Source organism: Oncorhynchus masou, chromosome 29, assembly GCF_036934945.1.
Source record: "Oncorhynchus masou masou isolate Uvic2021 chromosome 29, UVic_Omas_1.1, whole genome shotgun sequence".
Taxonomy (NCBI): Eukaryota; Metazoa; Chordata; class Actinopteri; order Salmoniformes; family Salmonidae; genus Oncorhynchus; species Oncorhynchus masou.
In genome coordinates this window covers 72,499,564-72,515,489 of record NC_088240.1, presented here as the reverse complement: position 1 = coordinate 72,515,489, position 15,926 = coordinate 72,499,564, and the positions used below count along the sequence as shown (strand labels likewise).

At 36.2% G+C, this 15,926-nt stretch overlaps 1 protein-coding gene across 1 annotated transcript in view; it reads left to right on the top strand.

The window, feature by feature from the left end:
* The window catches only part of LOC135520453 (NACHT, LRR and PYD domains-containing protein 12-like), a 48,812-nt gene that overhangs the window by 20,776 nt on the left and 12,110 nt on the right, over positions 1-15,926 (top strand). The window contains 2 exon segments of the mRNA XM_064946031.1: positions 3,944-4,117; positions 13,969-14,142. Of these exon segments, the coding sequence (XP_064802103.1) occupies positions 3,944-4,117; positions 13,969-14,142 (348 nt within the window).

Here is a 15,926-nt window from a genome sequence, read left to right as displayed (position 1 = left end):
TTTAAATGTGGTGCTCTGCTCCAGCATTTTGGATTTGAGATATAATGTTTCATATGAATTGACTGTAGAATGTCACCTTTTATTTAAAGGTATTTTCATACATATATATTTTACAGTTTATAAAATAAAAAAGCTTTATGTTCTAGTTCTCCCATTTGAAAAAGTCATAAATTATTTTTGTCAAAAGTTTAGTATTTGGTCCCATATTCCATGCCAACAGTGATTACATCAAGCTTATGATTCTACTAACTTGTTGAATTCATTTGCAGTTTGTCTTGGTTGTGTTTTGGATGTTTTCCTAATAGAAACTAAATGGTGAATAATGTCCTGTCATTTTGGAGTCACTTCACTTGTATTGTCAGTAAGAATAGAAGATGTTTCTGAACACTTCTGTTATTGGTATTCATGTGGATGCTACTATGATGATGAATAATCAGGTTTGTTGTAGTCTCTGTTATTGGTGAATCAAGAATAATGATGAATGAGAAAGTTACAGATTGGTAATGAAAGATCAGACCCCCTCTGTTATTGGTAATGGTGAGAGGTTAGCATGTTTTGTTGTAGCCTCTGTTATTGGTAATGGTGAGAGGTTAGCATGTTTTGTTGTAGCCTCTGTTATTGGTAATGGTGAGAGGTTAGCATGTTTTGTTGTAGTCTCTGTTATTGGTAATGGTGAGAGGTTAGCATGTTTTGTTGTAGCCTCTGTTATTGGTAATGGTGAGAGGTTAGCATGTTTTGTTGTAGCCTCTGTTATTGGTAATGGTGAGAGGTTAGCATGTTTTGTTGTAGTCTCTGTTATTGGTAATGGTGAGAGGTTAGCATGTTTTGTTGTATCCTCTGTTATTGGTAATGGTGAGAGGTTAGCATGTTTTGTTGTATCATTTACATTTATTGGTCATTTGAGAGGTTAGCATGTTTTGTTGTATCCTCTGTTATTGGTAATGGTGAGAGGTTAGCATGTTTTGTTGTCGTCTCTGTTATTGGTAATGGTGAGAGGTTAGCATGTTTTGTTGTAGCCTCTGTTATTGGTAATGGTGAGAGGTTAGCATGTTTTGTTGTAGTCTCTGTTATTGGTAATGGTGAGAGGTTAGCATGTTTTGTTGTAGCCTCTGTTATTGGTAATGGTGAGAGGTTAGTATGTTTTGTTGTAGCCTCTGATATTGGTAGTGGTGAGAGGTTAGCATGTTTTGTTGTATCCTCTGTTATTGGTAATGGTGAGAGGTTAGCATGTTTTGTTGTAGCCTCTGTTATTGGTAATGGTGAGAGGTTAATATGTTTTGTTGTAGCCTCTGTTATTGGTAATGGTGAGAGGTTATCATGCTTTGTTGTAGCCTCTGTTATTGGTAATGGTGAGAGGTTAGCATGTTTTGTTGTAGTCTCTGTTATTGGTAATGGTGAGAGGTTAGTATGTTTTGTTGTAGCCTCTGTTATTGGTAATGGTGAGAGGTTAGCATGTTTTGTTGTATCCTCTGTTATTGGTAATGGTGAGAGGTTAGCATGTTTTGTTGTAGTCTCTGTTATTGGTAATGGTGAGAGGTTAGTATGTTTTGTTGTAGCCTCTGTTATTTGTAATGGTGAGAGGTTAGCATGTTTTGTTGTCGTCTCTGTTATTGGTAATGGTGAGAGGTTAGCATGTTTTGTTGTAGTCTCTGTTATTGGTAATGGTGAGAGGTTAGTATGTTTTGTTGTAGTCTCTGTTATTGGTATTGGTGAGAGGTTAGTATGTTTTGTTGTATCCTCTGTTATTGGTAATGGTGAGAGGTTAGCATGTTTTGTTGTAGCCTCTGTTATTGGTAATGGTGAGAGGTTAGTATGTTTTGTTGTAGTCTCTGTTATTGGTATTGGTGAGAGGTTAGTATGTTTTGTTGTATCCTCTGTTATTGGTAATGGTGAGAGGTTAGTATGTTTTGTTGTAGCCTCTGTTATTGGTAATGGTGAGAGGTTAGCATGTTTTGTTGTAGTCTCTGTTATTGGTCATGGTGAGAGGTTAGTATGTTTTGTTGTAGTCTCTGTTATTGGTAATGGTGAGAGGTTAGCATGTTTTGTTGTATCCTCTGTTATTGGTAATGGTGAGAGGTTAGCATGTTTTGTTGTAGTCTCTGTTATTGGTAATGGTGAGAGGTTAGTATGTTTTGTTGTAGTCTCTGTTATTGGTAATGGTGAGATGTTAGCATGTTTTGTTGTATCCTCTGTTATTGGTATTGGTGAGAGGTTAGTATGTTTTGTTGTATCCTCTGTTATTGGTAATGGTGAGAGGTTAGTATGTTTTGTTGTAGTCTCTGTTATTGGTAATGGTGAGAGGTTAGTATGTTTTGTTGTAGTCTCTGTTATTGGTAATGGTGAGAGGTTAGCATGTTTTGTTGTATCCTCTGTTATTGGTAATGGTGAGAGGTTAACATGTTTTGTTGTATCCTCTGTTATTGGTAATGGTGAGATGTTAGCATGTTTTGTTGTAGCCTATGTAACTTTCTCATTCATTATTATTCATGATTCAGTCATGATATTTCTTATTTGTTTTATTCATGGCATCATCAGGATTAATTTAGTATTGTTTCGAAACATGTTATCTACTCTCTTAGACAGAACATTTCTCCACTCATCATGCACCATTTTATTATTGCTCAAAACACAACCAAAAATCCAAACAAACTGTTAATGGTAATGGTGAACGAGTTCATGACCAAATACTAAACGTTGACTTCTTTAATACACTATAAGTAAATTGGTAGATTACTTATGTCTTCTACTAATGTGGAGACTGGAAACATAGTTTTTACATTTTTAATCGTGAAACAGATATGTATTAAAATATCCTCAAATAAAAGGTGACATTATATACTGTCACCTCATATGAAACATTTTATCTCAAATCCAAAATGTTGGAGTATAGAGACACATTTAAAATGTTAGCTTCACTGTCTAAATAGATATGGTGTGGACTGTATAATCAATACAATCTAAATCTGATACCTCACTGTCTAAAAAGATATGGTGTGGACTGTATACTCAATACAATCTAAATCTGATTCCTCACTGTCAAAATAGATATGGTGTGGACTGTATAATCAATACAATCTAAATCTGATACCTCACTGTCTAAATAGATATGGTGTGGACTGTATAATCAATACAATCTAAATCTGATACCTCACTGTCTAAATAGATATGGTGTGGACTGTATACTCAATACAATCTAAATCTGATTCCTCACTGTCTAAATAGATATGGTGTGGACTGTATACTCAATACAATCTAAATCTGATACCTCACTGTCTGTCTTCTGACTGATTCTGCTTTTTGGTCTGGTCAGTCTACTCACATATTTGTACAATACATTTTTCTATCTGCAGGCAATACTTTGATCATTTGTTATTTCTAATAATGAAACATTCATTTATAAATAGATATGGTTAGGTTTTGTTGTACAGATATATCTGAATAGTTTTTACATCTGAATATTTAAAAAAATATACTGCCACGATTTTCACCACCTAAGAATGTTTCTATCACAAATGAACCGTGAGAGGTTAATATGTTTTGTTGTAAACATAGTTATAACTGGTAATAAACCAAGGAATATTGTTCCCAATCGGAGACAACGATAAACAGCTGCCTCTGAGTGAGAACCAATCCAGGCAACCATAGACATATAAACACCTAGACTAGCCAAACCCCATAGATGTACAAAAACTAAACAAGTTTTGTTGTCACACCCTGACCTAACTAAAATAATAAAGAAAACAAAGTTAACTAAGGTCAGGGCAGACATCTGCAGGCAACACTTTGATCATTTGTCAATTATAATAATGATACATTCATTTATAAATAGATATGGCAGGTTTCAGGACACTGATGTATCTGAATATGTTGAAAAAATATACTGCCACTATTTTCACCACCAAAGAATAGCAGTGTGATTTTAAAATGATTTGACTCTTTGCAGGCTGTCAGGCTGTCTAGTCACAGAGGAAGGCTGTGCTTCTCTGGTCTCAGCTCTGAGGTCAAACCCCTCACACCTGAGAGAGCTGGATCTGAGTAACAATGACCTGAAGGATTCAGGAGTGAAGCTGCTCTCTGCTGGACTGGAGAATCCCCACTGTAAACTGGAGACTCTGAGGTCAGTATTCCTGTAGTTGGTCAACAAGTGATAACTGTTCACCAGATCCACATTTGTTTACCCAGCACATTGTCCACACCATATGTTTTGGACAGTGGTAATGGTGACAGTTTTAAATGTGGTGCTCTGCTCCAGCATTTTGGATTTGAGATATAATGTTTCATATTAATTGACTGTAGAATGTCACCTTTTATTTAAAGGTATTTTCATACATATATATTTTACAGTTTATAAAATAAAAAACTTTATGTATCTAGTTCTCCCATTTGAAAAAGTCATAAATTATTTTTTGTCAAAAGTTTAGTATTTGGTCCCATATTCCATGCCAACAGTGATTACATCAAGCTTATGATTCTACTAACTTGTTGAATTCATTTGCAGTTTGTCTTGGTTGTGTTTTGGATGTTTTCCTAATAGAAACTAAATGGTGAATAATGTCCTGTCATTTTGGAGTCACTTCACTTGTATTGTCAGTAAGAATAGAAGATGTTTTGTTCTACATTCATGTGGATGCTACTATGATGATGAATAATCAGGAATGAATCAAGAATAATGATGAATTGAAAGTTACAGAGGCAGAAAGATCAGACCCCCTCTGTTATTGGTAATGGTGAGAGGTTAGCATGTTTTGTTGTAGCCTCTGTTATTGGTAATGGTGAGAGGTTAGCATGTTTTGTTGTAGCCTCTGTTATTGGTAATGGTGAGAGGTTAGCATGTTTTGTTGTAGTCTCTGTTATTGGTAATGGTGAGAGGTTAGCATGTTTTGTTGTATCCTCTGTTATTGGTAATGGTGAGAGGTTAGCATGTTTTGTTGTATCCTCTGTTATTGGTAATGGTGAGAGGTTAGCATGTTTTGTTGTAGTCTCTGTTATTGGTAATGGTGAGAGGTTAGCATGTTTTGTTGTAGCCTCTGTTATTGGTAATGGTGAGAGGTTAGCATGTTTTGTTGTAGTCTCTGTTATTGGTAATGGTGAGAGGTTAGCATGTTTTGTTGTAGCCTCTGTTATTGGTAATGGTGAGAGGTTAGCATGTTTTGTTGTAGTCTCTGTTATTGGTAATGGTGAGAGGTTAGCATGTTTTGTTGTAGTCTCTGTTATTGGTAATGGTGAGAGGTTAGCATGTTTTGTTGTAGTATCTGTTATTGGTAATGGTGAGAGGTTAGCATGTTTTGTTGTAGTCTCTGTTATTGGTAATGGTGAGAGTTTAGCATGTTTTGTTGTCGTCTCTGTTATTGGTAATGGTGAGAGTTTAGCATGTGTTGTTGTAGCCTCTGTTATTGGTAATGGTGAGAGTTTAGCATGTTTTGTTGTAGTCTCTGTTATTGGTATTGGTGAGAGGTTAGCATGTTTTGTTGTAGCCTCTGTTATTGGTAATGGTGAGAGGTTAGCATGTTTTGTTGTAGTCTCTGTTATTGGTAATGGTGAGAGGTTAGCATGTTTTGTTGTAGTCTCTGTTATTGGTAATGGTGAGAGGTTAGCATGTTTTGTTGTAGTCTCTGTTATTGGTAATGGTGAGAGGTTAGCATGTTTTGTTGTAGTCTCTGTTATTGGTAATGGTGAGAGTTAGCATGTTTTGTTGTAGTCTCTGTTATTGGTAATGGTGAGAGGTTAGCATGTTTTGTTGTAGCCTCTGTTATTGGTAATGGTGAGAGGTTAGCATGTTTTGTTGTAGTCTCTGTTATTGGTAATGGTGAGAGGTTAGCATGTTTTGTTGTAGTCTCTGTTATTGGTAATGGTGAGAGGTTAGTATGTTTTGTTGTAGTCTCTGTTATTGGTAATGGTGAGAGGTTAGCATGTTTTGTTGTAGTCTCTGTTATTGGTAATGGTGAGAGGTTAGTATGTTTTGTTGTAGTCTCTGTTATTGGTAATGGTGAGAGGTTAGTATGTTTTGTTGTAGTCTCTGTTATTGGTATTGGTGAGAGGTTAGTATGTTTTGTTGTATCCTCTGTTATTGGTAATGGTGAGAGGTTAGTATGTTTTGTTGTAGTCTCTGTTATTGGTAATGGTGAGAGGTTAGTATGTTTTGTTGTAGTCTCTGTTATTGGTAATGGTGAGAGGTTAGTATGTTTTGTTGTAGTCCTCTGTTATTGGTAATGGTGAGAGGTTAGTATGTTTTGTTGTAGCCTCTGTTATTGGTAATGGTGAGAGGTTAGCATGTTTTGTTGTAGTCTCTGTTATTGGTAATGGTGAGAGGTTAGTATGTTTTGTTGTAGTCTCTGTTATTGGTAATGGTGAGAGGTTAGCATGTTTTGTTGTATCCTCTGTTATTGGTATTGGTGAGAGGTTAGCATGTTTTGTTGTAGTCTCTGTTATTGGTAATGGTGAGAGGTTAGTATGTTTTGTTGTAGTCTCTGTTATTGGTAATGGTGAGAGGTTAGCATGTTTTGTTGTATCCTCTGTTATTGGTAATGGTGAGAGGTTAGCATGTTTTGTTGTAGTCCTCTGTTATTGGTAATGGTGAGAGGTTAGTATGTTTTGTTGTAGCCTCTGTTATTGGTAATGGTGAGAGGTTAGCATGTTTTGTTGTAGTCTCTGTTATTGGTAATGGTGAGAGGTTAGCATGTTTTGTTGTAGTCTCTGTTATTGGTAATGGTGAGATGGTTAGCATGTTTTGTTGTAGTCTCTGTTATTGGTAATGGTGAGAGGTTAGTATGTTTTGTTGTAGTCTCTGTTATTGGTAATGGTGAGAGGTTAGTATGTTTTGTTGTAGCCTCTGTTATTGGTAATGGTGAGAGGTTAGCATGTTTTGTTGTAGTCTCTGTTATTGGTAATGGTGAGAGGTTAGTATGTTTTGTTGTAGTCTCTGTTATTGGTAATGGTGAGAGGTTAGCATGTTTTGTTGTATCCTCTGTTATTGGTAATGGTGAGAGGTTAGCATGTTTTGTTGTAGTCTCTGTTATTGGTAATGGTGAGAGGTTAGTATGTTTTGTTGTAGCCTCTGTTATTGGTAATGGTGAGAGGTTAGCATGTTTTGTTGTAGCCTCTGTTATTGGTAATGGTGAGAGGTTAGTATGTTTTGTTGTAGCCTCTGTTATTGGTAATGGTGAGAGGTTAGCATGTTTTGTTGTAGCCTCTGTTATTGGTAATGGTGAGAGGTTAGTATGTTTTGTTGTAGCCTCTGTTATTGGTAATGGTGAGAGGTTAGCATGTTTTGTTGTAGTCTCTGTTATTGGTAATGGTGAGAGGTTAGTATGTTTTGTTGTAGCCTCTGTTATTGGTAATGGTGAGAGGTTAGCATGTTTTGTTGTAGTCTCTGTTATTGGTAATGGTGAGAGGTTAGCATGTTTTGTTGTAGTCTCTGTTATTGGTAATGGTGAGAGGTTAGCATGTTTTGTTGTAGTCTCTGTTATTGGTAATGGTGAGAGGTTAGTATGTTTTGTAGTCTCTCTTATTGGTAATGGTGAGAGGTTAGCATGTTTTGTTGTAGTCTCTGTTATTGGTAATGGTGAGAGGTTAGCATGTTTTGTTGTAGTCTCTGTTATTGGTAATGGTGAGAGGTTAGTATGTTTTGTTGTAGTCTCTGTTATTGGTAATGGTGAGAGGTTAGTATGTTTTGTTGTAGCCTCTGTTATTGGTAATGGTGAGAGGTTAGTATGTTTTGTTGTAGCCTCTGTTATTGGTAATGGTGAGAGGTTAGTATGTTTTGTTGTAGTCTCTGTTATTGGTAATGGTGAGAGGTTAGTATGTTTTGTTGTAGCCTCTGTTATTGGTAATGGTGAGAGGTTAGTATGTTTTGTTGTAGCCTCTGTTATTGGTAATGGTGAGAGGTTAGCATGTTTTGTTGTAGTCTCTGTTATTGGTAATGGTGAGAGGTTAGTATGTTTTGTAGTCTCTCTTATTGGTAATGGTGAGAGGTTAGCATGTTTTGTTGTAGCCTCTGTTATTGGTAATGGTGAGAGGTTAGTATGTTTTGTTGTAGTCTCTCTTATTGGTAATGGTGAGAGGTTAGCATGTTTTGTTGTAGTCTCTCTTATTGGTAATGGTGAGAGGTTAGCATGTTTTGTTGAAGCCTCTGTTATTGGTAATGGTGAGAGGTTAGTATGTTTTGTTGTAGCCTCTGTTATTGGTAATGGTGAGAGGTTAGCATGTTTTGTTGTAGTCTCTGTTATTGGTAATGGTGAGAGGTTAGTATGTTTTGTTGTAGTCTCTGTTATTGGTAATGGTGAGAGGTTAGCATGTTTTGTTGTATCCTCTGTTATTGGTAATGGTGAGTGGTTAGCATGTTTTGTTGTAGCCTCTGTTATTGGTAATGGTGAGAGGTTAGCATGTTTTGTTGTAGCCTCTGTTATTGGTAACTGTTTCATTCATTATTATTCATGATTCAGTCATGATATTTCTTATTTGTTTTATTCATGGCATCTGTTATTGGTAATTAATTTAGTATGTTTTGTTTAGAAACTGTTATTGGTAATTAGACAGAACATTTTTGTTGTAGCCTCTGTTATTGGTAATGGTGAAAGGTTAGCATGTTTTGTTGTACAAACTGTTAATGGTAATGGTGAGAGGTTAGTGTTTTGAGCCTCTGTTATTGGTAATACTGAGAGTTGACTTTTTTTGTAGCACTGTTAGTAAATTGGTGAGAGGTTAGTTATGTCTTGTTGTAGCTAATGTTATTGGTAATGGTGAGAACATGTTTTTTGTAGCATTTTTTGGTAATGGTGAAACAGATGTTTTGTTGTAGTCTCTGTTAAAATGGTGACATTAGCATGTTTTGTTGTAGTCTCTGTTATTGGTAATGGTGAGAGGTTAGCATGTTTTGTTCTCAAATCCAAAATGTTGGAGTATAGAGACACATTTATGTTTTGTTGTAGCTCTGTTAAATAGTAATGGTGAGAGGTTAGACTGTTTTGTACTCTGTTATTGGTAATGGTGAATCTACAATCTGTTAAATGAGAGGTAATGGTGTCTCTGTTATTGGTAATGGTGAGAGTTAGCATGTTTTGTTGTAGCCTAAATAGTATGGTGTGGACTGTTACTCAATACAATCTAAATCTGATACCTCACTGTCTAAATGGTGAGATATAGCATGTTTTGTACTGTAGCCTCTGTTAATGGTAATGGTGAGAATCTAAATCTGATTCCTCTCTGTTAAATGGTAATGGTGAGACTTATATGTTTTGTTGTATCTAAATTATTGGTAATGGTGAGATTAGCATGTTTTGTTGTAGCCTCTGTTATTCAATGGTGAATTAAATGTGTTGTAGTCTCTGTTAAATAATGGTATGGTTAGTGTTTTGTTGTAGTACTCTGTTATTGGTAATGGTGAGAGGTTAGATGTTTTGTTGTAGCTCTGTTATTGGTAATGGTGAGAGGTTAGTATGTTTTGTTGTAAATCTGATTGGTCATGGTGTTAGTCTTTTTGTTGTAGTTCTGTTATTGGTAATGGTGAGAGGTTAGTAGTTTTGTTGTAGTCTCTGTTATTGGTAAATTACATTTTTGTTGTATCTGTTATTGGTAATGGTTTGATCATTTGTTATTTCTAATGGTAATGAAGAGGTTAGCATGTTATAAATAGATATTGGTAATGGTTCAGGTTACATGTTATATCTGAATAGAGGTTAGTATGTTTTTGTAGTCTCTGTACATGGTGAATATTTAAAAAAATGTACTAGCCTCTGTTATTTAATGGTAAGAATGTTTTGTTGTAGTCTCTGTTATTGGTAATGGTGAGAGGTTAATGTTTTGTTGTACAACTGTTAACAATGGTGAGAATTATGTTTTGTTGTAGCCTCTGTTATAATGGTGAGAGGTTATATGTTTTGTTGTAGCCTCTGTTATTGGTAATGGTGAAGGTTAGCTGTTTTGTTGTAGCCTCTGTTATTGGTAATGGTGAGAGGTTAAACACCTATTGACTTGCCAAACCCTCTGTTATTGGTAAAAAGAGGTTAGTATGTTTTGTTGTAGCCTCTGTTATTGGTAATGGTGAAGAAAACAAAGTTAACTATGTTTTGTTGTAGACTCTGTTATTGGTAATGGTGAGATTTAGTCATTTATAATAATGATACATTCTTTATTGGTAATGGTGAGAGGTTAGCATGTTTTGGACAGTCTGTTATTGGTAATGGTGAGAGGTTAGAATGTTTTGTTGCCACTGTTATTGGTAATGGTGAGAATAGCATGTGATTTTAAAATGTAGTTCTGTTATTGGTAATGCAGGCTGTCAGGCTGTTGTAGTCACATTGGTAATGGAAGGTTAGCTTTTGTTGTAGTCTCTGTTATTGGTCAATGGTGAGAGGTTAGCTGTTTTGTTGTAGTCTCTGTTATTGGTAATGGTGAGATGTTAGCTGTTTTGTTGAGTTCTGTTATTGGTAATGGTGAGAGGTTAGCTCTGTTTTGTTGTAGTCCCCTGTTAAATGGAGAGAGGTTAGTATGTTTTGTAGTTGTTATTGGTAATGGTGAGAGGTAATGTTTTGTTGTAGTCTCTGTTATTGTTGGTAGAGGTTACATTGTCCACACCATATGTTTTGGAAGGTGAGAGGTTAGCATGTTTTGTTGTAGCTGCTCTGTTATTGGTAATGGTGAGATATGTTTTGTTGTCATATTAATTGGTAATGGTGAGAGGTTAGTATTTTATTTAAAGGTAGCCTCTGTTATTGGTAATGGTGAGAGGTTAGCATGTTTTGTTGTAGTATCTGTTATTGGTAATGGTGAGAGGTTATATTTTTTTTGTCAAATGGTGAGAGGTTAGTATGTTTTGTTGTAGCCTCTGTTATTGGTAATGGTGAGAGGTTAGCATGTTTTGTTGTAGTCTCTGTTATTGGTAATGGTGAGATGGTTGTAGTCTCTGTTATTGGTAATGGTTTTGTATATGTTTTGTTGTACATCAAGCTTATTGGTATTCTACTTAATGTTTTGTTGTAATTCTGTTATTGGTAATGGTGAGAGGTTAGCATGTTTTGTTGTAGCCTCTGTTAAATGGTGAGAGGTTGTATTTTGTTGTAGTCTCTTTATTGGTAATGGTGAGAGGTTAGCATGTTTTGTTGTAGCCTCTGTTATTGGTAATGGTGAGAGGTTAGTATGTTTTGTTGTAGAATCTGTTATTGGTAATGAAGAGGTTAATAATGATGAATCTGTTATTGGTAATGGTGAGAGGTTAGAATGTTTTGTTGTACCCCTCTGTTATTGGTAATGGTGAGAGGTTAGCATGTTTTGTTGTAGCCTCTGTTATTGGTAATGGTGAGAGGTTAGCATGTTTTGTTGTATCCTCTGTTATTGGTAATGGTGAGATGTTAGCATGTTTTGTTGTAGCCTCTGTTATTGGTAATGGTGAGAGGTTAGCATGTTTTGTTGTAGTATCTGTTATTGGTAATGGTGAGAGGTTAGCATGTTTTGTTGTATCCTCTGTTATTGGTAATGGTGAGAGATTAGCATGTTTTGTTGTAGCCTCTGTTATTGGTAATGGTGAGATGTTAGCATGTTTTGTTGTAGTATCTGTTATTGGTAATGGTGAGAGGTTAGCATGTTTTGTTGTAGCCTCTGTTATTGGTAATGGTGAGAGGTTAGCATGTTTTGTTGTATCCTCTGTTATTGGTAATGGTGAGAGGTTAGCATGTTTTGTTGTAGTCTCTGTTATTGGTAATGGTGAGAGGTTAGCATGTTTTGTTGTATCCTCTGTTATTGGTAATGGTGAGAGGTTAGCATGTTTTGTTGTATCCTCTGTTATTGGTAATGGTGAGAGGTTAGCATGTTTTGTTGTAGTCTCTGTTATTGGTAATGGTGAGAGGTTAGCATGTTTTGTTGTAGTCTCTGTTATTGGTAATGGTGAGAGGTTAGCATGTTTTGTTGTAGTCTCTGTTATTGGTAATGGTGAGAGGTTAGCATGTGTTGTTGTATCCTCTGTTATTGGTAATGGTGAGAGGTTAGTATGTTTTGTTGTATCCTCTGTTATTGGTAATGGTGAGAGGTTAGTATGTTTTGTTGTAGCCTCTGTTATTGGTAATGGTGAGAGGTTAGCATGTTTTGTTGTAGTCTCTGTTATTGGTAATGGTGAGAGGTTAGCATGTTTTGTTGTAGTCTCTGTTATTGGTAATGGTGAGAGGTTAGTATGTTTTGTTGTAGCCTCTGTTATTGGTAATGGTGAGAGGTTAGCATGTTTTGTTGTAGCCTCTGTTATTGGTAATGGTGAGAGGTTAGCATGTTTTGTTGTAGTCTCTGTTATTGGTAATGGTGAGAGGTTAGTATGTTTTGTTGTAGCCTCTGTTATTGGTAATGGTGAGAGGTTAGCATGTTTTGTTGTAGTCTCTGTTATTGGTAATGGTGAGAGGTTAGCATGTTTTGTTGTAGTCTCTGTTATTGGTAATGGTGAGAGGTTAGCATGTTTTGTTGTAGTCTCTGTTATTGGTAATGGTAATGTGAGGTTAGTATGTTTTGTTGTAGTCTCTGGTTAGTATGTTTTGTTGTAGTCTCTGTTATTGGTAATGGTGAGAGGTTAGCATGTTTTGTTGTAGTCTCTGTTATTGGTAATGGGGAGAGGTTAGTATGTTTTGTAGTCTCTGTTATTGGTAATGGTGAGAGGTTAGCATGTTTTGTTGTAGTCTCTGTTATTGGTAATGGGGAGAGGTTAGTATGTTTTGTAGTCTCTGTTATTGGTAATGGTGAGAGGTTAGCATGTTTTGTTGTAGTCTCTGTTATTGGTAATGGTGAGAGGTTAGCATGTTTTGTTGTAGTCTCTGTTATTGGTATTGGTGAGAGGTTAGTATGTTTTGTTGTATCTCTGTTATTGGTAATGGTGAGAGGTTAGCATGTTTTGTTGTAGCCTCTGTTATTGGTAATGGTGAGAGGTTAGCATGTTTTGTTGTAGTCTCTGTTATTGGTCATGTAGGCGTTGATTTCAATGAATATGGGACCAGATACTAAACTGTTTACTATTTTAATACACTTTGAGTGAATTGGTCAGAATACTTATGACTTCTTTAAATAATGGGGACTAGATACATAAAGTGTTTCATTTCTAAATGGTGAAATATGACATTATATACTGTCACCTCATATGAAACATCTGATCTGAAATCCAAAATGTTGGAGTATAGAGACACATTTAAAATATTATCTTCACTGACAAACTAGAAACAGTGAGGACTGTATACTCAATACAATCTAAATCTGATACCTCACTGTCTAAATAGATATGGTGTGGACTGTATACTCAATACAATCTAAATCTGATACCTCACTGTCTAAATAGATATGTTGTGGACTGTATACTCAATACAATCTAAATCTGATACCTCACTGTCTAAATAGATATGGTGTGGACTGTATACTCAATACAATCTAAATCTGATACCTCACTGTCTAAATAGATATGGTGTGGACTGTATACTCAATACAATCTAAATCTGATACCTCACTGTCTAAATAGATATGGTGTGGACTGTTTACTCAATACAATCTAAATCTGATACCTCACTGTCTAAATAGATATGGTGTGGACTGTATACTCAATACAATCTAAATCTGATACCTCACTGTCTAAATAGATATGGTGTGGACTGTATACTCAATACAATCTAAATCTGATACCTCACTGTCTAAATAGATATGGTGTGGACTGTATACACAATAAAATCTAAATCTGATTCCTCGCTGTCTGTCTTTTGACTGATACTGCTTTTTAAACTGGTCTGGTCAGTCTACTGAAATTTTTGTACTATACATGTTTCTTTATACAACCAATACTTGGATAATTTGTCATTTCTAATAATGATACATTAATTTATGAATATGTATGGCAGGTTTCAGGACACTGATATATCTGAATATGTTAAAATATATAAAATAAAATATATACTGCCACTATTTTCATCACCAAAGAATATCAGTGTGATTTTAATATGATCTGACTCTTTGCAGGCTGTCAGGCTGTCTAGTCACAGAGGAAGGCTGTGCTTCTCTGGCCTCAGTTCTCAGTTCAAACCCCTCACACCTGAGAGAGCTGGATCTGAGTATCAATGACCTGAAGGATTCAGGAGTGGAGCTGCTCTCTGCTGGACTGGGGAATCCCCACTGTAAACTGGAGACTCTGAGGTCAGTATTCCTGTAGTTGGTCAACAAGTGATAACTGTTCACCAGATTCACATGTGTTTACCAGGCACACATAGTCCACACCATATGTGTTTGGACAGTGAAGCTTACAGTTTTAAATTTGGTTGTGTTTTAGATATATACACCAGGGATATATACACCAGGGATATATACACCAGGGAAACACAGGGATAAATACACCAGGGAAACACAGGGATATATACACCAGGGATATATACACCAGGGATATATACACCAGGGATATATATACACCAGGGATATATACACCAGGGATATATACACCAGGGAAATATACACCAGGGAAACACAGTGATATATATACACCAGGGATATATACACCAGGGATATATACACCAGGGATATATACACCAGGGATATATACACCAGGGAAACACAGGGATAAATACACCAGGGATATATACACCAGGGATATATACACCAGGGATATATACACCAGGGATATATACACCAGGGATATATACACCAGGGAAATATACACCAGGGAAACACAGTGATATATATACACCAGGGATATATACACCAGGGATATATACACCAGGGATATATACACCAGGGAAACACAGGGATAAATACACCAGGGAAACACAGTGATATATAAACACCAGGGATATATACACCAGGGATATATACACCAGGGATATATACACCAGGGAAACATAGGGATATATACACCAGGGATATATACACCAGGGATATATACACCAGGGAAACATAGGGATATATACACCAGGGATATATACACCAGGGATATATACACCAGGGAAACACAGGGATATATACACCAGGGATATATACACCATGGATATATACACCAGGGATATATACACCAGGGATATATACACCAGGGAAACACAGGGATAACTACACCAGGGAAACACAGTGATATATATACACCAGGGATATATACACCAGGGATATATACACCAGGGATATATACACCAGGGATGTATACACCAGGGATATATACACCAGGGAAATATACACCAGGGAAACACAGTGATATATACACCAGGGATATATACACCAGGGATATATACACCAGGGATATATACACCAGGGATATATACACCAGGGATATATACACCAGGGAAACACAGGGATAAATACACCAGGGATATATACACCAGGGATATATACACCAGGGATATATACACCAGGGATATATACACCAGGGAAATATACACCAGGAAACACAGTGATATATATACACCAGGGATATATACACCAGGGATATATACACCAGGGATATATACACCAGGGAAACACAGGGATAAATACACCAGGGAAACACAGTGATATATAAACACCAGGGATATATACACCAGGGATATATACACCAGGGAAACACAGGGATATATACACCAGGGATATATACACCATGGATATATACACCAGGGATATATACACCAGGGATATATACACCAGGGAAACACAGGGATAACTACACCAGGGAAACACAGTGATATATATACACCAGGGATATATACACCAGGGATATATACACCAGGGATATATACACCAGGGATGTATACACCAGGGATATATACACCAGGGATGTATACACCAGGGATATATACACCAGGGAAATATACACCAGGGAAACACAGTGATATATACACCAGGGATATATACACCAGGGATATATACACCAGGGATATATACACCAGGGATATATACACCAGGGAAACACAGGGATAAATACACCAGGGATATATACACCAGGGATATATACACCAGGGATATAT